This window comes from Corvus hawaiiensis, chromosome W, assembly GCF_020740725.1.
Source record: "Corvus hawaiiensis isolate bCorHaw1 chromosome W, bCorHaw1.pri.cur, whole genome shotgun sequence".
In the NCBI taxonomy this organism is placed as follows: domain Eukaryota; kingdom Metazoa; phylum Chordata; class Aves; order Passeriformes; family Corvidae; genus Corvus; species Corvus hawaiiensis.
In genome coordinates this window covers 209,224-233,025 of record NC_063254.1, presented here as the reverse complement: position 1 = coordinate 233,025, position 23,802 = coordinate 209,224, and the positions used below count along the sequence as shown (strand labels likewise).

Genomic DNA, 23,802 nt, shown 5'->3' with positions numbered 1-23,802 from the left:
AGTTGCAAATCCAATGGAATCTCCAAAGGAAGTACTTAGCAAAAGCATTTTTAAAATTGTAGACACTTTCTTCAAGAATCTGAAAAATATATGTGCAAAATAAGCCTTTTCTGTCTTCTGTTTTCTTTTACCTGGCTCTAGTTCCCCATGTGTTGCATGTCTCTTTACTGTATTTAAGTTTTCTTTCTAGATTGTTGCCAAAACTGTTAGAAGGAAAGGAATTGGAAGGAGTTACAGTATACTTCCAGAGAACTAAAAATATGACTAGATTTTTTTTTCAATCATATAAAGTGCTTGCTCTGCTAAAGATTAATTGTAGTGCTCAGGAGAGGGTATTTCAAGGACCCAAAAGGGCAGCATTGGGCTTTTGGGATAGCTGCTGTAGAGACAGAGGAAATTAGTTGAATACCTTGCCTGGTCTCTCAGAGGACCCTTCTGCTGTGGGACTGTTGAAGGTTAAAGAAGAACAGGTACTGATCACTACCACAACAGTGCACCGTTGATAATACTGCACCAACCGGGATTCCGTGACCCCCATCCATGAGATGATTCATGAACCGGAGAGCCAGGGAGTGGTCAGGAAGGCTTGCTCACCCTTTCATAGTCTTAAATGGCCAGTGTGTAAGTCCAGTGGAGAGTGGAGGCTGACAGTAGACTATCATGGCCTGAACGAAGTCACACTATCCCTGAGTGCTGTTGTGCCAGACATGCTGGAACTTCAGTACGAACTGGAGTCCAAGGAAGCTAATGGGTTTTTCTCCATTCCTTTAGCAGCACAGTGCAGGCCACAGTTTGCTTTCACCTGGAGGGGTGTGCAGTACACCTGGAACCAGCTGCCCCAGGGGTGGAAAAACAGCCCCACTATTTGCTGTGGACTGATCCAGGCTGCACTGGAAAAGGGTGATGCTCCTGAACACCTGCAGTAAATCGATGACATCATCATGTGGGGCAACAGAGCAGAGGAAGTTTTTGAGAAAGGGGAGAAGGTAATCCAAATCCTCCTGAAAGATGTTTTTGCCATAAAACAAAGTAAGGTCAAGAGACCTGCCAAGGAAATTCAGTTTTGAGGAGTAAAATGGAAAGATGGATGTAATCAGATTCCAGTGGATGTGGTCAACAAAATAGCTGCTATGTCCCCCATGACCAGCAAGAAGGAAACACAGGCTTTCCTAGGTGCTGTGGGTTTTTGGAAAATGCATATTCCAGAGTACAGTCAGATTTCAAGCCCTCTCTATCTTGTGACACAGAAGAAAAATGATTTCAAATGAGGCCCTGGACAAGAACAAGCTTTTGAACAAATTAAACAGCAGATTGTTCATGCAGTAGCCCTTGGGCCAGTCAGGACAGGACAGGATGTAAAAAGCATGCTCTACACTGCAGCCAGGGAGAATGGTCCTTCCCAGAGCCTCTGGCAGAAAATACCTGGGGACACTCGAGGATGGCCCCTGAGGTTCTGGAGTCAGGGATACAAAGGATCCAAGGCCTGCTACACCCCAACTAAAAAAGAGATCCTGGCAGCTTATGAAGGGGTTCGAGCTGCTTCAGAAGTGATTGGCACCAAAGCACAGCTGCTCCTGGCACCACGATTACCAGTGCTGGGCTGGATGTTCAAAGGGAAAGTCCCTTCCGCACATTATGCCACTGATGCTACGTGGAGTAAATGGGTCATTGAAGTGTTGCGGTTCGTCCCCCCTGCCATGTAGCCCTGGGGAGAGGCACGGGGTTTCCTTAGCCCCTGGTCAGCCTCGTTCCCCATTGGTTGTTTGGTGTTCCCCTGCGCGGGGAAGGACCCTCGGGTCCCGTGACTGTGGCAGTTCCTCGGCAACCTCTGGCCGTGCAGCTGGAGAAATAAACATCTCTGAAACATCTATCAAGAATCTGTCCATATATATTTCTTTTCCATGGGCCTCCTTGTTTGATACATCGTGTTACAGTATTCCCCACTGTAGCAGGTCATGCTGTTCACACAGCTAGCTTGAATAGGAAACCCCAATCACTCAGGGATCTTGAAGATCATCATGAATTGGCCTGAAGGAGAAAATTTTGGACTATCATCAGAAGAGGAGCAGGTGACACATGCTGAGGAGGCCTCACCATATAATCAGGTACCAGAAAATGAAAAGTGACATGCTCTCTTTACTGACAGTTCCTGCTGTATTGTAGGGACAAACTGAAAATGGAAAGCTGCTGGATCAAGTCCTATGCGGTGAATTGCAGAAGCTACCGAGGGACAAGGTGGATCAAGTCAGGTTGCAGAGCTGAAAGATGTCCAGCTGGCTTTAGATATCGCTGAGCGAAAGAAATGGCCAACGCTCTACCTCTACACTGACTTGTGGATGGTAGAAAATGCTCTGTGGGGGTGGCTGGAGCAATGGAAAAAGACCAATTGGCAGTGAAGAAGTAAACACACCTGGGATGCCAAAGTGTGACAAGACATCACTACCTGGGTAGAGAAGTTGGCTCTAAAAGTCCATCGTGTAGATGCACACATACCCAAGCGCTGGGCTACTGAAGAGCATTGCAAAAATGGACAGATAGATCAAGCTACCAAGGCTAAAGTGTTTCAGGTAGATCTGAACTGGAAATATAAGGGTGAATTATTTCTGGCTTGATGGGCCCACAATGCCTCAGGTCATTAAGGAAGAGATGCAACATACGGATGGGCTCATGATTGAGGGGTGAACTTATCCATGAACACCATCTCCCAGGTTATCCATAAGTGTGAAATATGTGCTGCAATCAAACAGGCCAAGTTGGTAAAGCCTCTGTGATATGGGGGATGATGGCTAAAATATAAATATGGGGACGCCTGGCAGATCAATTACATCACACTCCCGCAAACCTGCGAAGGCAAACACTACATGCTTACAGTGGTGGAAACAACCATGGGATGGCTGAAGATGGATCTTGTGCCTCACGCCACTGCCCAGAACACCATCTTGGGCCTTGAGAAGCAAGTCCTGTGGCCACATGGCACTCCAGAAAGATTTGAGTCAGACAACGGAACTCATTTCAAAAACAGCCTCATAGACACCTGGGCTAGAGAGCATGGTATTGAGTGGGTGTATCATATTCCCTATCACACACCAGCCTCTGGAAAGATGGAATGATGTAATGGACTGTTAAAAACCACATCGAAAGCAATGGGCGGTGGGACCTTCAAACATTGGGATCTACATTTAGTGAAGGTCACCTGGTTAGTTAACACTAGAGGCTCCACCAATCAAGCCGGCTCTGCCTAATCAGAACCTCTGCATACTGTGGAAGGGGATAATGTCCCCATGGTGCATATGAGGAATGTGTTAGGGAAGACAGCTTGGATTAGTCCTGTTTCAAGCAAAGGCAAACCCATGGGCATGGGATTCTTTTTGCTCAAGGACCTGGGTGCACTTGGTGGGAAATGCAGAGGGACAAACATGATGTGTACCTCAAGGTGATTTGATATTTGGGTGAGAACCATCTGTAATGTTGAATTCCATATGTAATATGGGTTGTTGAATGACACTGACACTGTATGTCATAAATACCATGGACAATGAGTATGAACTGGTCCAGTTGCACCAGTCATGGACTAAAAGAATTCAACAAACATCTTGGGGGTATTTCCAGTGACTGCTGAAATAATACCTGTACTTGTGCATAGCTATATGTATATATATGTATATAGTTGAAAGGTATGAAATCTGGGCATGATGTTAATGGTAATAAGGGATGGATAATATCTTGGGTACAGAAACAAGGGGGTGGAGATTTTTTGCTGTCTATTCAATACCATCCATGTCACTGATGGGGGGTGTGGTTTTGGAAGGGAAAAAGCCAAGGCTGGAAATAGGAAGTTTTTCATTTTTTTTTCTGGGCTCGTTCTGGAGAGGGTGTGGGACCGGGACTGCTGTTGCTGCTGCCACAACTCCACTGCACCAGAGAGTGAGTCCCTGTACCCACACCACCGCTGCCACCACCCTGGAGAGAGCCCCTGCAGTGGGGCCCGAGCTGTACCAGGTGGCGCAAAGTCATCATTTCAGCAGCACAACTCCTCATTTGGATGAACTAGCTTTCCAAGTTTCTTTTTGTCCCTGTTTTATATTGTTTTTGGGCTGGGGGGAAAAAGTTAAGCTGTGAGAGCCTCCCGATATATCTTTTTGTTTTTCCAAATACCATGTTGCCCCAGTCCAGGGCCAGTAACCATTTTGCCTTTGTCTGGGAAACCACGCCAGGTGCCATCTTTGGGAGGCGTTTTTGTTTGTTCAGTGGTGAGTGCCCTTTTGTGGGTAAAACTCTCTCTTTTGTACATTCTTTTATTAATATTGTGTAGGTATTGCAGTTTTTCAGTAATTTGTAATTCCAATTTATAATCTCTCCTAGTGTTCCTCCATTATCGGAAGGGGCAGGAGAAAAAGGGAGCATTTTGAGTGGATTTAATTTTCTAGCTTGGTTCTAGAGTTCTCTAGGATCTTTGAGTGAAAGTTAAAAAGAGCACTATGAAGGTATTCAAATTTACTGCTCATTTTCCAATTAGAAAATCTGGTAACTGAAACAATGATCATTTGTATAAAGCACCAAGGGAGATCCTGGCTGATGCACATTTACCCAGTGGGATTTTAGAATCTAAGAATGTAGAATCTTGATCAGGAAGTGTTGCCATTCATCTGCTCAGGATTTGGGTTTAAATTATGTAGGAATAAGAGCAGTAGGTGGTACTTAAGGGAACCTCTTTGAAGATGGAAGGTGGTTTTGTACTGAAACTACAAAGATGGAAATGGTACAGAGACTGAAAGAAAATTTTTATATAAAACACAGTGGGATTTGTGTTGGATTTTAATGCTTTGAATGGAGGAAGAATATTCACCAACATACTGCTGGAATAATGAGATTATTTTTAGAGGAAAACTAATTATATTGATACTATTGGTATCCACAGAATATCAGCAACAGTAGGTATAAATAAATGGGTTGTGTACCAAAGCATTTCTCTTTCATTTAGAATTAGTTTAATGGCATAAGATGTTAAGAGAAAAGATAAAGGAACTTTGTTTTTCTACTTACTGTCTTTTAAAACTAGTCTTTCAGTGGAAAACAGATTTGATTGAACAGGTGATTTTTGGAACATCTGGGAAAGTATTACAAACAGCATCTTATGAATAAGAAGGCACAACCAATCTATCCTAACAAACAGAGGTGTGTAGGAGAGAAGGGCTGAAGAGCTATTGAAGAAGGCTAAAACATGCTATGAAAAATCCATTATAAGAAAGGCAAGAGAAAACAATTAATGAATAAAGCAAAATTATTAAGAGATAGGATAATTAAAAAGAAACCACTTGGAAGATGTTGAAGTTAAAGTAGAAGAAAAATCATACTGCTGCTTCTTTCAATTGGCTACATACTGTTTGATCTCTAGGCAAGAAGAGCAGTTGCAATGATAAGAACACTTTTCTATTAGCCTTTAACTTGAACCTACAGATCTCCTGATGCAAGATTTAATTTTGAAATTTGATGACACTGACTTTGAAACTGCAAACTCTGTATGTATCACTGCTACTTTGAGACGTTATTAAAGAATTATATGATGATTGAAACTGTGTGGAAGTATTAATGAGCTGTAAATGAGACCTAAAGACATCCAGGAAAAAAAGCTGGCTTTTTTCCAGGAAATGAGGCTACTTTGCTGCATCTCCCTTGCAGTTTACCATAGATTTATGAAATTATTTTATACTGTTGCAGTGAGTGGTAATTTCTTCAGTGTGTCTAGCATACTTAAGAGAGAAATCACATGTATAAGCAGCGTAGCTGTGCTGGTAAGCCTGCACGTGAACATGGTCTACACCAGCATTACATATTAGCAGTATAAACTGCATTTTTCCCTCTGTAGCTGTTAGGGGGAGGGAGAGCTCATTATTGCTTCTGAAACAGATTGATCTTTCTTTCTTTCACTCCCATTGTCTATATCCTTTTAGGGAGTATTCTTGATTACATGAAACAAAAAGATAAGCTGTGTTATACCATAGTATGTATGTTTACTGAGGTATTTGAAGTAGTGTGTGGTATGTAAACATCTGTTTGAGAAAGTTTGATTCCTTCTGAAAGAAGGGCATATAAAACCTCTGGACAGTTGAACCATTTCTTAAGATCATGTGATGCTTGCTTTCTGTTCCTTAAGTGTAGATATTGTGGTCTACTATTAGAGAACAGCAGTTGCATTTCTCTTCTCTGCAAGAACTGAGATGCTTGAAAGCTCTGCTTTTTACCCTTGCAGATTGATATTGCATAAATTTACACAAATAATTATGTTTACTCTTTAAACTGTAACAGTGACACATTAACAAACTGACAGACCAGGAAAAGAAAGCAATATCCAAGTGGGTGATAAGTCATCAGGTTGCCCCATGGCATAGCAGGAGTTACTTTAACTTGCTTGGCTCAGCTTCAACATGAGTGTTACTTCTGCTTTCTAATATTTTCTGACATTATTGCTTAGTGTTTGATTTGTTATTCTGTCAACCTATATATGAGTTTGACATAGAATAGGTACTTTTTTGTCACACATTTTAAGTGACTTGTTTAAATAGCCTTAGTAACAGATGGCCTGGTTGACAGCAAGAAGTAGTTGTTGGAACTATAAAACATCACAGTACTTGGATAATTCAACATATTTGATACTTTTATATCATACCTTTTTATGTAGTGGTTTTTAAATCTATAGTTACCTGCTTAAAGCAGCCTTGAAATGTTACCTTTGGTGTTTCATTGCTTTTTGAAATTGTTTCTTTCTTAGTGCTGTATTGGATATGTTTTAAGGCTGCTCTGTATTAATTAGGCCCCACTTCAAGCTGTCAAACTGCTATTGTTACAAAGTATTCCCACTCCCTCCACCCACATGATTTGCAGAGTAATACAGCATTACAAGCAGACTTGAAATACAGTATAGCAAGATGAAGCTGAGGGATGTGTTTTTCTTTTTAAATCTCTTTCCTTATCCAGTGAATAGTTGAAAATTATTAGTACTTTTGATTTTTAAATTAAATTTCTAGCCAGTCTATTTTCTTCAAACAGTGATAATATAAAGCATACATGTAAAATGCTTGTTTGAGTTTAAGGCAGTTATCAGTGAATAATTCATATTTGGTTTTAGTGTTTCCATATGTGACACCCAAAGGAATTAATGGTATAGACTTTAAAGGAGAAGCCATAACTTTCAAGGCAACTACTGCTGGAATACTTGCTACACTCTCTCATTGTATTGAACTCATGGTCAAACGTGAAGAAAGTTGGCAAAAAAGACTAGATAAGGTAAGATCATTTTTCTTTAACTTTTGTTGAAAAAATTGTTTCTTCAGCTTAAAATTGAAATTTCAAATCAGTTGGTTTAAACTTTATTATTCCAGGTATTACTTTTATTTTTATGTACAGCATTTATTAATTTTAGATGCTTTCATTATTGATTACTCCTTTAACATGTTAAAACCTCATTTTGTTGGTGATACAGTAACATTATTCATCATATTTTTTCTTTTCCCAGCCCTTGTTCAGATAGTATTCCTATATTTTTAATACTATAAAGAACCTGATAGTATTCTACAGTAATAAGTGTATTGCTTGCAGCCCTCTAAGAGACCTAATTATCCATGCTTGCAAAATGATGTGCAAATCTCTGAAATGTTTTGTGATAAGAAATTGTGACAGAACTGAGGAGAACAACCAGTTCTAACATTAAAGGTCTAAGATACAGTTATTTCACTTACCTTTAGGAGACTAAAGAGATTAATTTAAGTAATACTTTATACCAATTGGTTAATTTTTGGGGTGGGGTGGGGCTGATATTATAATATGTTATTCTTATGGCAGTGATAGTTCATGGTAAGCCTACTCAACCACTATAGCAACTTGAAAGGAGCAGTGTCTTCTTTCTTCAGATGAGATGTGCTAGAAACATGGCAAGGTTGTACTTCAGGCTTTGATTTCTAGAATCATGCCATCACTGGCTGGTGTCCTGTACAGTCCTTTAGCCATTGTTGTCTTGTTTTTAATTTAGCATATTTCCATATGGTGTATAGCACACTTCAAATCTTAGTGGTACGCAATTCAAAGAATGAAGTTATTCAGGCAAAATACAACCACGTTTGAATCCTTGCCCATGTCTCCTGGCTCTTTGTCTGTATGTCAAAGACCTGGTCCTATCTAACTGTATTGTGACTTCTGTCAACATTTAATTTATTATTGTTACATCTAGGTAGTTGGAGGAATTATAGCAGACCTAAGACTTGAAGCTTGTTCATAGGATTGTAGGGTAATTCAGGTTAGAAGAGACCATCTCTAGTACAACCTCTTGCTTAAAGGAAGGACAGTTTGAATCAGACCGGGTTGATCATGGATTTATCAAGTCTCATTTCAAGTCTCCAAGGCTGAAAACTGCAGAGCATTTCTGAGCAGCCTGTTCTGATGCTCAACTGCTGTTATATATCCACTTGGAGCAGCTCTTATTCCAGTATCTGCCTATTGTTTTTCCTCTTCCTACTATAGACCTCTGTGAAGAGTCTGGCTCAGTTTGTTGATGACCTCCTTGGAGGTATTGGAAGGCTACTAAGTCCCCCCACAAAAGCCTTCTCTATTCCAGACTGAGCAAACACAGTTCACTCTTGCTGATCACAGTTTGCTTACAGCATGGATGAAGTGATTTTTTCTTGTCAGTAGGTTAGTATATGTTATTACAGAATAATATGTTAGTATAGAATTTGGTTTAGATTAGTTATTTGTCATATTTTTCTTCTTCTGTGGACTAACTTTAAAGCACTTGTTTTCTTAAAAATTCAAACCTAAATTTCACTTTCACTCATACAGAATCACAGAATCATTTATGTTTAAAAAGACCTCTAAGGTCATTGAGTCCAACCTTTGAGTGATCACCACCTTGTCAACTAGACCATGGCACTAAGTGCTGCGTCCAGTTGTTTCTTGAACACCTCCAGGGATGGTGATTCCACCATGTCCCTGGGCATTCCGTTCCAATGCTTAACAACCCTTTCCATAAAGAAATTCTTCCTGATGTCCAACCTGAACCTTGCCTGGTGCAGCTTGAGACTATGTCCTCTTGTCCTGTCACTAGTTGCCTAGAAGAGGCTGACCCCCACCTGGCTACAACCTCCTTTCAGGTAGTTGTAGAGAGTGATAAGGTCACCCTTGAGCCTCCTTTTTCCAGATTAAGCTCCCTCAGCCTCTCATCATCAGACTTGTGCTCCAGACCCTTCACCAGCTCTGTTGCCCTTCTCTGGACTTGCTCCAGCATCTCAGTGTCCTTGTAGTGAGGGGCCCAGAACTGGACACAGCAGTCGAGGTGTGGCATCACCAGTGTGTCTTGGGGTGACTTTATGATGTGTATCCCATATTGCTGCCCTATGCCCAGAAATTAACTTTGTGCCTTTCTATGCCTCTAAACTGAGCCTGAGAGGGGGAAGGAAAAACTGAGCAAAACTTTTTCAAAGCAGTTTGCAGCTTGTTCAAGGTCACACAGAGATAGCAAATTTTTTTTTCCCCAGCTGTGGCAGGGAAGCGAGGAAGCACCCGGCTTGCTGCTTTCCAGTCAGCTTTTGGCCAGTTGTTCAGTTTTCTTTTTCTCCGAAGGGAGACTGAGAGTTGAACTTTGTTTTTCCTTCCCTGGAATTTCAGATTGTCTCCCTTTTCTACTGGACTGCTTCAACCCAGAGCACATCAGGAGGACTTTCCACCGGGCACAGAGGGCCTGGCCCTGGGCCAAGCCCCAGCTCCAAGGAGACCAAAGGGAGGACTCTAACACTTTCCCAGGTTTTTTCTCCACAGTGAGAGATTTTATTATTTAGCATTATTTTCCTTTTCCCGTGTGTTTGGTAGATAAATAGTTTTATCTCCTTCACTTTCCTTTGATGAAAATTTATTTTCCCCGAACCTGGTGGAGGAGGGGTGGTTGTGCCTTCTCTCAGAGTATATATTTCTAAATTTGGCCAAACCGGAACACAGTGCCAAGTACAGGAGGACAACCACTTCCCTGGTCCTGCTGGCCACACTATTGTTGATACAGGCCAGGATGGCATTGGCTTTCTTGGCCACATGGGCGCATGCTGACTCATGTTCAGCTGTTGTTGACCAGCATTCCCAGGTCCTTTTTTGTGCTGGGAAGCTTTTCAGACACTCTTCCTCAAGCCTGTAGCACTGCATGGGATTGTTGTGGCCTAAGTGCAGGACCCAATACTTGGTCTTGTTGAATCTCATACCATTGGCTTCGGCCCATCAATCCAGCCTGTCCAGATCCTTCTGTAGAGCCTTCCTACCCTTCAGCAGATCAACACTCCCAGCCCAACTTGGGTGAAGTCTGTGAACTTACTGAGGATACACTTGATCCACTCTTCCAGATCATTGATAAAGATATTAAACAGGACTGGCCCCAATATTGAGCCTTGAAGAACCCCACTAGTGACTAGCCAGCCACCAACCGCATGTGACACCATTTACCATCACACTAACTCAGGGCCTGGACACCCAGCCAGTTTTTAACCCAACGAAGAGTGTACCTGTCCAAGCCGTGGATTGCCAGCTTTTCCAGGAGAATGCCATTGGAGACAGTATCAAAGACTTTTCTGAAGTCCAGGTAGACAACATCCACAGCCTTCTCCTCATCCATAAGGTGGGTCACCTGGTCATAAAAGGAAATCAGGTTGGTCAGGCAGGACATGCCTTTCCTAAACCCATCCCGGCTAGGTCTGATCCTTTGGTTGTCCTCTATATGCCATATGATCGCATTCAAGATGATCTGTTCCATAACCTTGCCAGACACTGAGGTCAGGGTGACAGGCCTGTAGTTCCTCAGATCCTCCTTCTGACCCTTCTTGTGGATGGGCATCACATTGGCCAACCTCCAGTCATCCAGGACCTCCCCGGTCAGCCAGGACTGATGATAAATGATGGACATTGGCTTGATGAGCTCTTCTGACAGCTCTCTCGGCACCCTCAAACTAATTCCGTCCAGTCCCATAGATTTATGAGTGTCTTAAGTGGCTCAGCAGGTTGCTAACTGCTTCCTCCTGGATTACAAGGGGGCTATTCTGCTCCCCATCCCTGTCTACCAGCTCAGGTTGCCAGTTGCCCTGAGGATAACCGGTTTTACTGTTGAAGACTGAGGCAAAGAAGATGTTAAGTACCTCAGCCTTTTCCTCATCCTTGGTGACTATATTCCCTCCCATGTACAATAAAGGATGGAGATTTTCCTTGGTGCTCTTTTTGTTGTTAATGTATTTATAAAAACCCTTTTTATTATCTTTCACAGCAGTAGGCAGATTGAGTTCTGGTTGAGCTTTTGCCTTTCTTATTTTCTCTCTATGTAACCTAATGACATCTTTGTACTCTTCCTGAGTTGCCTGCCCCTTCTTCCAAAGGTCATAAACCTTCTTTCTTCCCTGAGTTCTCGTAAAAGATCCCTGTTCAGCGAGGCCGGTCTTCTTCCCCGACAGCTCGTCTTTTGGCACATAGGGACAGACTGCTCCTCAACCTTTACAATTTCCTTCTTAAAGTATGTCCAGCCTTCCTGGACCCCGTTGTTATTAAGAACTGTTCACCAGGGGACTCTCTGAAACAGTGTCCTGAACAGGCCAAAGTCCACCCTCTAGAAGTCCAGAGTAGAGGTTTTGTTGACTCCCCTCCTTACTTTACCAACTATTGAAAACTCTATCATATTGTGGTTGCTGTGCCTAAGACAGCCTCTGACCACCACATGTCCCAGCAGCCCATCTCTGTTTGTAAACAGCAGGTCTAGTGGGCCCCAACTCTTGGTAGACTTGTCACCAAATCTTCCAAAATATCGGAATAAGACTCCTTAATGCTAATGTGGTATTAAAGAGGGCATCATTTATTCAAGCCTGAGGTCCCGCAGGGGATACTCCTAACCCTATGCAGACATGTGATTTTACAAGAGTGTTGCTTATATACAGTCACTACATGCATATTACAATTTATCCATTACCATAAAACCCACCCCAAGTTCCCAGATTCAGTCCTTGTTTTGTCTGTCACTACATTCTTGAGCCAGATATCTTCTTGTTATCTTCCAACAGTCCTTGCTGGGAAAGCAGTTTTTGCATGCCTTGTTTTTCTACTAAAAATTCACAGGCACAGTAAAAATTGAATTAACCCTTTTGGTATCAATTTCCCCCTTTGAAACCTTTCAAATTCCTCAAGGTCATTTGATAAGTTTCAACTCAATTTTTCTCTATAGTCGCATACATTCTCGCGAGATCTCGATTGATTATTCTACAAACCCAACTAACAGAAAGACCGGTAATTACTACAATTATGATGGTTTCCAGTATTCCAGCCAGCCATCCTCTCAAGGACCATCCCCCTATTCCTTGAAGAATTTTGTTAAGCCAATTAGTTTCAGAGGCCTTTTGGATAGCATTGCTATCTTCAGGAACTTGCCGCATTTTGTTAAGTTGTTTTTGGAGATCTTCTGTTACATTTGGGATGTGTACACAACAGTGTTCTCTATCCAGTTTTAATTACCCACAAAGCCCTTGTTCTTTGGCCTGCAATAGATCTAAGTCCAGTCTGTTTTATAATGTGAATTTAGTATTTGCCTGTATTTGCTTATTCATAATTTGAAATCGCCTTTCTGTGGCTTCAGATAGTTTCCTTACTTGTCAAGTTAGATTTTCTAACAAAATTCTGTTTTCTTAGAGCCATGGGTCCTGGTAAGAGAAAACTCTGTAGGGCCCATTCAAACTGTGTAGAAGCTGAAGGCCCTGTCCATTCATCCTCAATATCTCGTTTTACCTTATTCCAGTACTGGGCTTTTATGGGGCTTCTTTTCCAAGTCAGACATAGGGTTAATAACCCTAAAGTAACTTGCCTGGTGGTCAGTCCAAGCAGGAGTTGGGTGGTCCAATATCCATCTGAAGCAGCCCAAACAGTGTAACTTGGGGAAGGAACTTCCAGAGATTTAACACAATCTTAAGTGTTTGTTATTACAATTTAGAATTAATTTGACCATCCAGCTTATGGTGCTGGACAGATTTTCATGGTTTTCTTTTTCTCCACACCTCCATTGATTTTTACTTAGATTATACATAGGTGTGATTCCCCAATTCAGACACCATTCTACCTTTCCCAAGTATTTCCATTGTCCTTCTAAGGGTTTTGTCCAAGTACAAGGCTTGCTTTGGAGAGTTTGACATTCTGGCAAGTCTGAAACATTTTGGGTGTGATTTTTAGTAACACATAAATCTAACAACCTGGCTGCTTCTCCTCCTGAGGCTCCCAAGGCAAAATCCAGAAAATGTTGGTCGAGAGTATGGGACCCTACTGGACACTCCTTACCTTTTTCCTTTCTTAAAATAATTCTATTATCTCCTGGCCTCCAAGCTATTGGATCCTCAAGAAGGCCATCTCCCTGTTGCCTACATCTCTCTTTCTCATCCAAAGAGTGAGTGATGTTTGCTTTTGCCATCACCTTAGTCAGATTATCATAGTGTATCACAATTGACAGATCTATAGGGATAATTCCCCAGGGAATGGGTTCCCCTGCTGAACTGGGGATAGGGAGGCAAGCTGTAATGCTGGACAGATTGTGCATTTTACCAAACTCTTGGATTAAAGTCAATATTAAATTTTCTTCAACACCCTCACCTAAAGATAAATAAATTCCCATAAACATTAGCTTATACATTTCACTACTCGTCCACAAATATCTTTGAAATTTTCAGTCACAGAAGTCTGGTGCTTTCCACTGTCAACTCTGAGTCAAGAGCCTTAATTCTGGTGCAATGAATCCAGGAGTTAAGTCCTTTCACTTTCACTGCCATTCTTGTAGTTAACAGAACTAAATAAGGTCCTTTCCACTACTCCTGAAGTGGTTGTGATTTCCAGGTCCTGATGTATACGTGATCCCCAGGCTGAAATGGATGAACTGGGGTGTCTAGGGTAAGAGGTTCAGAGAGAATAATAAGCCTTTTTAGTTCATTCAAGGATTTACCTAATGAAACTAAATATTGTTCTACTTCCTAATTCCCAATTTGTTCTTCGGATCCAGGGAAAGTTGTAACAGATTATGGTCTCCCAAACGTCAACTCTAATTCGTAACAAAGCTAGTGGTAACACCTGTCGCCATTTCAAAGAGGTTTCCTGACACATTTTGCTAATTTGTCTCTTTAAAGTTTGATTCATTCGCTCAACCCTTCCACTAGATTGGGGTCTCCATGGAGTATGTAAATCCCAACTTATCCCTAATGGCTCACTAAGTTGATATAACACTTCAGATATAAAATGAGGTCCTCTATCAGATGACATCCCGATAGGCACTCCAAACCTGGGTATGGTCTCTTTGAGGAGTACCTTAGTGACTTCACTAGCCTTGTTGGTGCAGCAGGGGAAAGCTTCTGGCCACCCAGAAAAGGTATCTACTAATACCAGGAGATAACTGTATCTTTGTTGGCATGATAGCTCAGAAAAATCAATTTGCCAGTAATCTCCAGGAGTGTTTCCTCTTTTGGTGATACTTGAAGGCAGTCTTTTTAAATTCAAAGGGTTATTTTTAAGACATATCGGGCATTTATCTGTAATGGACTTGACAATTTTTGTCATACAGACACTGAGTATCTGAGTCCATAGGCTGGTTACCATAGCATCGATTCCCCAGTGAGTTTTCTGGTGTTTCTTCTTTACAATTTGTAACATCAGTTGTGGTGGATCTATGACCTGGTTATTGGGAGTTACTAGCCATCCACACTCTTTATTCTGGGCTTTTAGATAAGTAGGTAATTTTAAATCTGCTTTAATATATCCAGGGTTAACTTCTGCAAGTGAAATAGCTTTCTCAAGTATTAATGTCAGGATGCCTTGTTGTGCAACCTCTCGTGCAGCTTTATCTGCAAGTCTATTTCGTTCAGGAATTTGGGCATTCCCATGTTGGTTTGCTTTGCAGTGTAGTACAGCCACTTCTTTGGGCAGTTGGATAATATCAAGAAGGGACAATATTTCTTGTTTGTACCTAATCAGAGACCCCTGTGCTGTTAATAGACCTCTTTCTTTCAATATGGCTCCATGGGCATGAACAATGCTAAAAGCATATTTTGAGTCGGTCCATATATTTATTCTTTTTCCTGCTGCCAATTCCAGGGCTTTTTGTAATGCTATGAGTTCTGCCCTTTGTGCTGAGGTTTCTGCAGGCAGTGGTGAAGCTTCTATTACCTTGGTTGCCATGACTATGGCATAGCCAGACCTTCTTTTTCCATCTTGGACCAAGATACTTCCATCTGTAAAGAACTCTATCTCTGGATCTTCAATGGGTGCATCTTGTAGGTCTGGTGGGCTTGCATAAACTTGCTCAATTATCTGTAAGCAATCGTGGGTCAACTGCTCTTCCCCTTGCATCGGGGTGTTCAGTAATTGGCCTGGATTTACTGCTGTGGTTACCTTCAACTCCACATCTTGCTCCATTAGAACAGTCTGATATTTCAGCATACGGCTCAGGGAAAGCCAATGCCGCCCTTTTTGGCCTAATACAGTGGTTACAGCATGCAGAGTATATACTATTACCTTTTTTTCCCAAAAGTCAATTTCCTGGCCTCTTGGATGAGGAGAACAGTTGCTGCTACACCTTGCAGGCATCTGGGCCATCCCTGTCTGACACTGGTTGTTTTGAAAAGTACCCCACGGGCCTCTTGAAGTCTCCTACCTTCTGAGCCAGAACTCCAAGGGCAAGGTGCTGTCGTTCGTGTACAAAAAGCTCAAAGGGCATTATTAAGTCTGGAAGTCCTAAAGCAGGTGCAGACATGAGGGCCATCTTCAAATTACAGAACGCATATTCACTCTCAGGAGTCCAAATCAAAGGTCCTTCTGGGGCCTCCTTTAAAAGCTCATACAATGGTTTAACTAGAAGTCCATAGTTCGAGACCCACAATCTACACCACCCCACCATGCCCAAGAATGCTCTTAAATCTCAGGCAGTTGCAGGTTGGGGTACCTGGCAGACAGCTTCTTTTGTGTCTGTTCCCAATTTCTGCTGTCCTGGAATTATTTCAAATCTTAGGTAGGTAACTTGCTGCCTCATGATTTGAACTTTTTCCCAAGATACTTTGTAGCCTCCCTGGCCCAGGAAATTTAGAAGACTGATAGTCAATTCCATGCACTTTTCCTTAGTTTCACTTGCTAGTAAGATGTCATCAACATATTGTAGGACTAACCCTTCAGGGTTCTCCTTCTTCAAGGTCTCTAATTCTTTTGCCAATTGATTCCCAAAAATTGTTTGGCTATTTTTAAATCCTTGTGGTAATACACTCCAGGTAAGTTGAGTCTTCCGGCCAGTTTGGGGATTTTCCCATTCAAAGGCAAAAATGCTCTGACTTTGCTTTTCAAGAGGTATGCAAAAGAAGGCATCCTTCAGATCTATTACTGTAAACCATTGGTGATATTCTTTAAGGGCTGTTAACAGGGTATAAGGTTTGGCTACAACAGGGTGGGTATCCTGAACTATTTGATTGACTGCTCGTAGGTCTTGTACTAGTTTATAGTTGTCTGTCCCAGGCTTTGTAACTGGCAAAATGGGAGTGTTATATTCTGATTCACATTCAATCAATAATTCAAACTATCTGAAATTCTCTATTAGACTCTCAACTCCCCTTCTAGCTTCTAACTTTAAAGGATGTTTTTTCTGCTTTACCAGTTTGGATCCAAGTTTAAGGATAATGCTTACAGGCTGAGCTCATAGGGAACGTCCTGAAGTTCTTCTGGCCCAAACCAAGGGCGTTACTGCATTTTCTATGGCTTCCTGCATTCTTCTAGAATTGTCTGGTTCCAGTATTCCCTGCAACATACAAGTTCTTGCTATCCATCGCTTTCCAAATTTAAAATTGATTGGGTTAAAGAATGTTCTTGTTTCTGCTTTCCCTTTTGCACCAACATTTACAGTTTCTTGGCCTAATTTTTCTTGGGTTGTATTTAATACTGAATAAATAGCTCCAGCGTCTACTAAAAAGTCAATTTTCATTTTTCCACAGCTCTATGGCAACCAGGGGTTCAGCTGGGGTTTCCACCCCTGGTTCCCATCAGTCTTGGTGTAAGGGTAACTCTGTTACCCCCGCCCCCTTCAGCTTCTTCGGACAATCCCTTCTCCAATGCCCAAAATCTCTAGAATATGCACATTGGTTAGGTTTTAATCCTCCCAGGGCAGGGCCTCTCCCTGTTCTGCGATTAGATGGCGCCCTCTGCAGGGCTGCTATCAGCATTGCATCTCTACATCTCCCTTTCCAGCTCCTGTTTTCTTTCTCTCTCCTTCCTTTCAATTTTCCACTTTCCTTCTCTCTCTTCCCTTTCCTTTTCCATCTCTTTGATCTTATTAATTTCCTCTTCTCCTCTATTATTAAAAGCTTTCCAGGCCACTTGTAAAAGTTTCCCTAAGTCACGAGATTTGGCTTCCTCCAGTTTCTGTAACTTCTTTTAAATATCCAGGTCTGAGTTCCCTTTAAATATAGAAGCCAGCTGTACAGCTTCTTCTGTTTTTTCCAGATTGATATTAGTGTATCTCCTGGCATCTACCCTGAGGTGTTCCACACATTCACCTGGTGTCTCATGCAGTCCTTGTCTCACCTCATAAAGTTCAGACCAATTGATTGCTTTTGGCACTGCATGTCTAAAGCCAAATAATATCCAATTCTGATATCGTATCAGGGCAGGTCTCCCTATCCTGGTGTTGGGGTCCCAACAGGGGTCCTGGGAAGGAAAATGCTCTACCATTCCTGGTAACCTGCCTTCTATAACCATCCTGTCTGCCTCCTTCCTAACAATCCTGAGCACCATCTCTTTTTCTGTGGAATCTAATAGATTATCTATCAGGACTTGGATATCTCCCCAGTCTGGGTTCTGGTTTTGAGAATGGTTTCACATACTTGAACTACCCTCTCCGGATCTTCCCTGTAGGAGTCTGCCTGTCTTGCCCATGCCTCGAGATCCATCAGGGAGAAAGGTACCTTTACCACCAGGCAACAAGCTCCCACTCCCTCCCAGAGCAGAGCTATCATCTCTTGTTTACCCATCTCTTGCTCACCCTCTTCCTGCTTTCTCACTTCCTGCTTACCCTGAGTCCGCCCCACCACCAAGCTTGAAATAAACTCCTGGCACCTCTCTGACTGCCCCCTCCTCCTTGCACTCCTCCAGTATCAGACACAAACAAATCCTCTATCTCCATATCTCCTGCATCTGGTACCACCATCTTTACATCATCCTCCTCCTGTCGACTACTGCATTTGGAACACCGGTGTCTGATACTGCAAGAGGAACAACATCGCTTCAGTCTTCTATCCTTTGCCCTTTCCTTTTCTAATGCTAACATGAAGAGATGTAACAGGACAGGTAAACATCCCTTTTGCCATTCTGGATGGTTTCTCAAATTAAAGAAAAAAATCTACATAAAGCACCTCACTCCCACTTCTCCTCCCTTCTACAAAACAACATCAATTGTAAAGTGGTGTTGTAATTTAAGGTACCATTTTCCAGCCAGTTAGCTTGGTTGTCTAGCTTATATACCAGCCACCACTGATTACAATAGTGGATTAGTCTACGTTTACTTAGTGGGTATCCTCCAGCCTTTTTCCAGTGGTTCAATATATATTACAATGGAGAATTCCATATTCAATAATTACAAGTACACAAGCTATTACCTCTGAAAGGAGTAATGGTGTTTCCAGATTTGTAACGGGGGAAGGAGGGAAAGAGAAGGGAGACTGCTAAGACTGCAATCACTAAAACCAACACAAGAGGGTGCTCCAAGTCCACAAATGCAACTTCACCCACAAACGCAATTTTGACCACACACACAAAAATAAAGCAACATCCAATATTACTCCAAAACCCCAACAAACATTCAATCAACACTCTCCAATTACTGTCACCAAATCTTCCAAAATATCAGAATAAGACCCCTTAACACTAATGTGGTGTTAAAGAGGGCATCATTTATTCAGGCCTGAGGTCCCACAAGGGGTACTCCTAACCCTATGGAGACACATGATTTTACAAGAATGTTGCTTATATACAGTTGCTACATGCATATTACAACTTACCCATTATCACCCCGAGTTCCCAGATTCAGTCCTTGTTTTGTCTGTCACTACATTATTGAGCCAGATGTCTTCTTATCTTGCAACCCTCCTAGCTGGGAAAACAGTTTTTGCATGCCTTGTTTTTCTACTAAAAATTCACAGGCACAGGTAAAAATTGAATTAACCCTTTTGGTATCAGGCTCACTTACCAGGGCTGTCGGGAGGTTCTCTTCCACATACTCCAAGAACCTCCTAGACTGCCTCCTCTCTGCTGTGGTGAGTTTCCAGCAAACATTCGGCAAGTTAAAGACTCCCAGAAGAACAAGGGCTGATGATCGTAAAACATCAGAGAGCCACTCATAGAATAGTTCATCTGCCTCTTCATCCTGGTTGAGTGTTCTATACCAGTCTCCCACCAGGATATCTGCCTTGTGAGCCTTTCCCCTGATTCTTACTCATAGGCACTCCTACAGCATAAGTAAATACCTTTTAAAGGGGGGTCACAAACTTATTTGGACTTGATTTACAGAAATTAAAATAACAAAAGCTCCTAAAAACTTGGAGGTTTTAAGTTTCTCTGCTTTGGTAGATATGTGACACTGTTGGGACTGCCTGAGGCAGCATAGCATCCAGCTGCAGATGTCCTTGGCTTCTACTGCTGCAGGCAGGGGTTGGCTGCAGCAAGCAGGGAAAGCTGGCTCCTTTGCAAGGAGCGAGCCCCAAACAAAGGTGGTGTAAAAGTGTCGGCAGAGGCAAAGGATGAGAGAGGGGTCTCTGTGTAGGTTCCAGCTGGTTTATTGCCGGTGGAAGATCCAGGGACAAAGACCAGGAAAAAGGGGAAAGCACAGCATTTTATACGGGGGTGGAACAAAGGGAAACAACCAATGGGGATCGACTGAGGAGGAGGAGATAACAGAGGAATAACCAATGGGGTTAACTTAGGGGAGGGAATTACATGAGTAGACCAATGGGGCATCGAAGAAGGGAAAACTTTCCAGAACTAATACATAAGCAACTAGGGGAAATACATAAACATGAACTTATACATAAAACTGGGTGGAGAACTCCTGAACCAATAAACTTAAAACATGTAAACTAAGAACCATTAGGAACATGGGAACTCACCGTAACTAAGGGGTGAAAATCAGACCTCTGTGTTCTGGAGGCCTGTCCACCAGTCCTCTGAATGCTCTGCTGTAGTGGCCACTGCCACCTGCACTGCAACAGACATGCAACTTTGTCACACTTGTCAGTGAAACTTTCTGGGGGTTACAGCACATTCATGGTGAAGTACTATAATTCTTATATAAAATAACTTTTTTTATTTGGATTCTTCTAATTCCTAGCTTATTAGATGAAGAGATTTTGATTGAATTAAATAGTATAAAATTGTTGTGGGTTAGCCTTGGCTAACAGCCAAATGCCCACCCAACTGCTCACTTAGCACCCCATCCAGCAGGACTGGAGTGGGGGGCAGGGGAGAGAAATAGAATGAGAAAGCTCACAAGTCAAGAGAAAGACAGGAGGATTGCTTACAAGGTTTTGTCCTGGTAGAAAATCTGTTGCTGATTAAAATAGGTACAGTTAATAGGAAACAAAAAGACAAACACTAAAACAGCTTTCTTCCCCTATTTCCCAGTCTCAACTTCACTCTTTAACTGCAGGCTCCTCTACACCCCTTCTTGCTAGCCCCAAGGAATGCAGAATGTGGTGGGGGTGGGGTAGTGGGAAATGAAGGGTTGGGGATCAATCCAAAACAGTCTATGCCACTTCTTCCTCTCACACTTTTCCCCTGCTCCAGCACAGGTCCTTTTCAGGGCTGTAGTCCTCTGGGAAAACTCCTCTTCATTGGGAGTCCTCCATGGAACATGGTTTTGTCAGGAAAATTAATCCACAAACACCAGAGGTTTATGTCCAAACAGGAGACAGAGGAGTCCTGTTACTTTATTCGAATAAAGGGAGAGGCCATGGGGCATTCCCCTGGCATCTCTCAAGTTGTTAGAGGATGCAGCCTCCTTTTTATCCTAATTTCCCGGCCGCATTTCCCTCTCTCTTTCCCCATTGGCTGAGGTACTTAAGAGGTACAGACTTCCTGAAATGCTTAATACATGACTCCCTTTTAATGTATAACCCCCCCTTTATTTTAATTCTTATGGTATTTATGGTTCTTCCCATTGTTTCTTTCATCTCTCAATATCCAATTTCATTTATCAGCAGACCTATAATTTATTTATAAAGACAAATGTCTTTCTTTCCATTCATCAGTGGAATCCTTCCCATTGTTTCTTTTATCTCTCAGTACTAGTTTTATCTTCCAGCAGGCCCACAGCTTGTTTGTAAAGACAAGTCCCTCATTCCTTTCAGTTCCTTCAGGAAATGTCCCTCTGGTCCAGCATGGGGTCCTTCATGGGATATAGTGTGGATATATTCTCTGCCCTGGAACTCCTCCTCATCATTCTCTTCTGGCCTTTGCATTCCCTCTGTTTCTCCCTTTTTGTTCCCCCTCCTCTCTCCCTGGGCTGTCTTTTGCTCTTAAATACATTTTCACAGAGGTTCCATGCATGTGGTGGATGGGCTCAGCTATGTCCTGTGGTGGGTCTGTTTTGGAACCTGTTTGACACAGGACAGCCCCTGGCCGCCTCCCTCATATGCCACTCCTGCAGCCCCCCACAACCAACACCTTGACACCTACACTCTGCACAAGAATTTAAAACCAGCAGTTGAATGTATTCAGACCTTTGCTAACACTATTGATTCCACTTCAGTTGTAGGGCTTCTTTTGTTATTTCGCCTTGTTTTACTGACTAAACATGGCTCTGTAAACATCTCTTCTATAACTATGGGCCTGAGCAAAAAAATAATTACTCTGTCATCTGATAAATAGATGGAGGAGGAGAATGATGTTGTTCTGTGTACTCTTGGGTTTCTTGGATAGATGCTTATGCTGCTCTGAAAAATAAATAAATATTAGAAGATTATAAAATTCAGAACGTTTTCTCTGAGAGGTTAGAGGGGACAATTATATTAAATTGGGCAGACATTCATGTTTGTTTTAGCTGGGAGGTTTTTAAAGCTCTCGTAAGTCTGTCCAATGTCGTAAAAGACCAGTGTCTTGGTTTGAGACAAATTTGGAGGAAAATGTCCAAAATGAACGTCCCTCTGTTAGAAGGCAGATTTCAGCAGCCCTTCCCCCACCAGGTTTGGAAAGACATTCCTCGGAGGAAAGTGAAAAAAACCTGTTTATTTAACAAGCAAAGTGCACGCAGGCACAGAAAAGAGAATGAATAATGCTAAATAATAAAACCTCTCGCTGTGGAGAAGAAACCTGGGTAGCTTTCAGAGTCCTTTCTGTGGATGTGGCTTTGCCCTCTCTGGAGCTGGGGTTCGGCGTGGGCCCCTCCAGGCCACAGTGTGGGGCTTCCTGGAGATGTTGTTCCAGACCGGAGCAGAATAGTCCCAAGAAAAGTTCTTGCCTCAGCTAGCAGGCTAGCTAAAAAGCAAAGAGTTTTAACTCTCCATCTCTCTCCTGAGAAAAGGAGCCGAAAGCTGGGAAAAAGCAGGAAGGTGCTTTCCTTGGCTCTGTAGCAGCAGCAATGCAGGGGAGTGTGTGTCCTTGAGCACAAACCGCTCTGAAAATTTGCCTGGCTTCTCTCCCCCCTCTCCTGAGAAACAGCTTAAAGACACAGGAAGGCACAGGATTCATGTCTGGCATAGGTCAGACAATAGGGAATACAGTATTATACAGTCACCCCAGGACAATCAGCTAGAAGAATTGGAAGGTGCAGCATCAAGTTTGTCCTTTGTATATCAGCAGATTCACTACGCAGGCTCTGTGCTGTGCAGGTGTGTCATAGTAAGAACAGGATCTCTTTCAGTGACTAAAAGCAATGAGTGTTTTACAAGTTCTCTAAGTAGTGTTGTAATCCAGCTTGCTCTCCTTCCTTCTCCAGCCTCCACACCGCTAGCTTCAGAACCGTGTTTTACTTGGCAGCAAAACACAAATATGAATAGTGAGAGTCCTGCTACTTCACAAAACTATACAGCCTCCATCTTGTAGAGGGACAGTTTAGCCTTCTCTGCCTTTGAGGGAGTTGACAGCTCCTCCCAATTTAATGTTGCCTGAAAACTTGTTCAGCATATCATTTAGTCCTGCATTCAAGTTGTTTATGAAGATGTTGAAGAGAACTGGCCCTAAAATGGAGCCCTGTGGAACCCCACTTGTGACTGGTCAGCAGCCTCATGTAACCCCCACTTAGTCCAACACAGTGTGTGATGTGTTTATCCAGCTGTGTGCTGGACATTTTTATCCATAAGGACACTGTGAGAGACAGTATCAAAAGCTTTATTGAAATCCCAAAAGATGACATCAACTGGCTTCCCTTAATCAACTAGGTGGGTTACCTTCTCATAAAAGGAAATTAAGTTTGACAAGCAGGACTTTCCCCTCATGAACCTGTGCTGGCTGTGATCAGTGACTGTGTTGCCCTTCAGGTCTTTTTCAATAACTCCCAGAATATTCTCCATAACTTTTTCAGGCACTGAAGTGGGACTGACCCTCAACAAACCATGAATAGCTATGATTCAATTAGATACCAGATTTTTCTTGCTGATCTAGTTTATTCCATGTGACTTAAAGAAGTTATGCTCAGGGTAGCTAGCTCCCTGAGCTTTGTATTATATATGCATCTATAAGGGCACATAGAATGCATGCATTCAAATAAAATCAGAAAATCAGCAACTTAGCAATTGTTAC

At 42.3% G+C, this 23,802-nt stretch overlaps 1 protein-coding gene and 1 long non-coding RNA gene across 3 annotated transcripts in view; one reads left to right on the top strand and one right to left on the bottom strand.

Moving 5' to 3' along the window:
* Window positions 1-23,802, top strand: part of LOC125319315 (ceramide transfer protein-like) — a 240,791-nt gene that overhangs the window by 191,016 nt on the left and 25,973 nt on the right. For both annotated transcript variants that reach the window (XM_048290427.1, XM_048290426.1), the window contains exon 7: window positions 7,127-7,284. In XM_048290427.1, coding sequence (XP_048146384.1) covers window positions 7,127-7,284 — 158 coding nt within the window. The remainder of the gene's footprint in view (window positions 1-7,126; window positions 7,285-23,802) is intronic.
* Window positions 1,781-23,795, bottom strand: LOC125319322. The gene is made up of 3 exons (XR_007200664.1): window positions 23,680-23,795; window positions 10,210-10,215; window positions 1,781-1,791 (listed from the first exon to the last, which is right to left on the bottom strand). It is a non-coding gene; the product is annotated as an uncharacterized LOC125319322 (long non-coding RNA).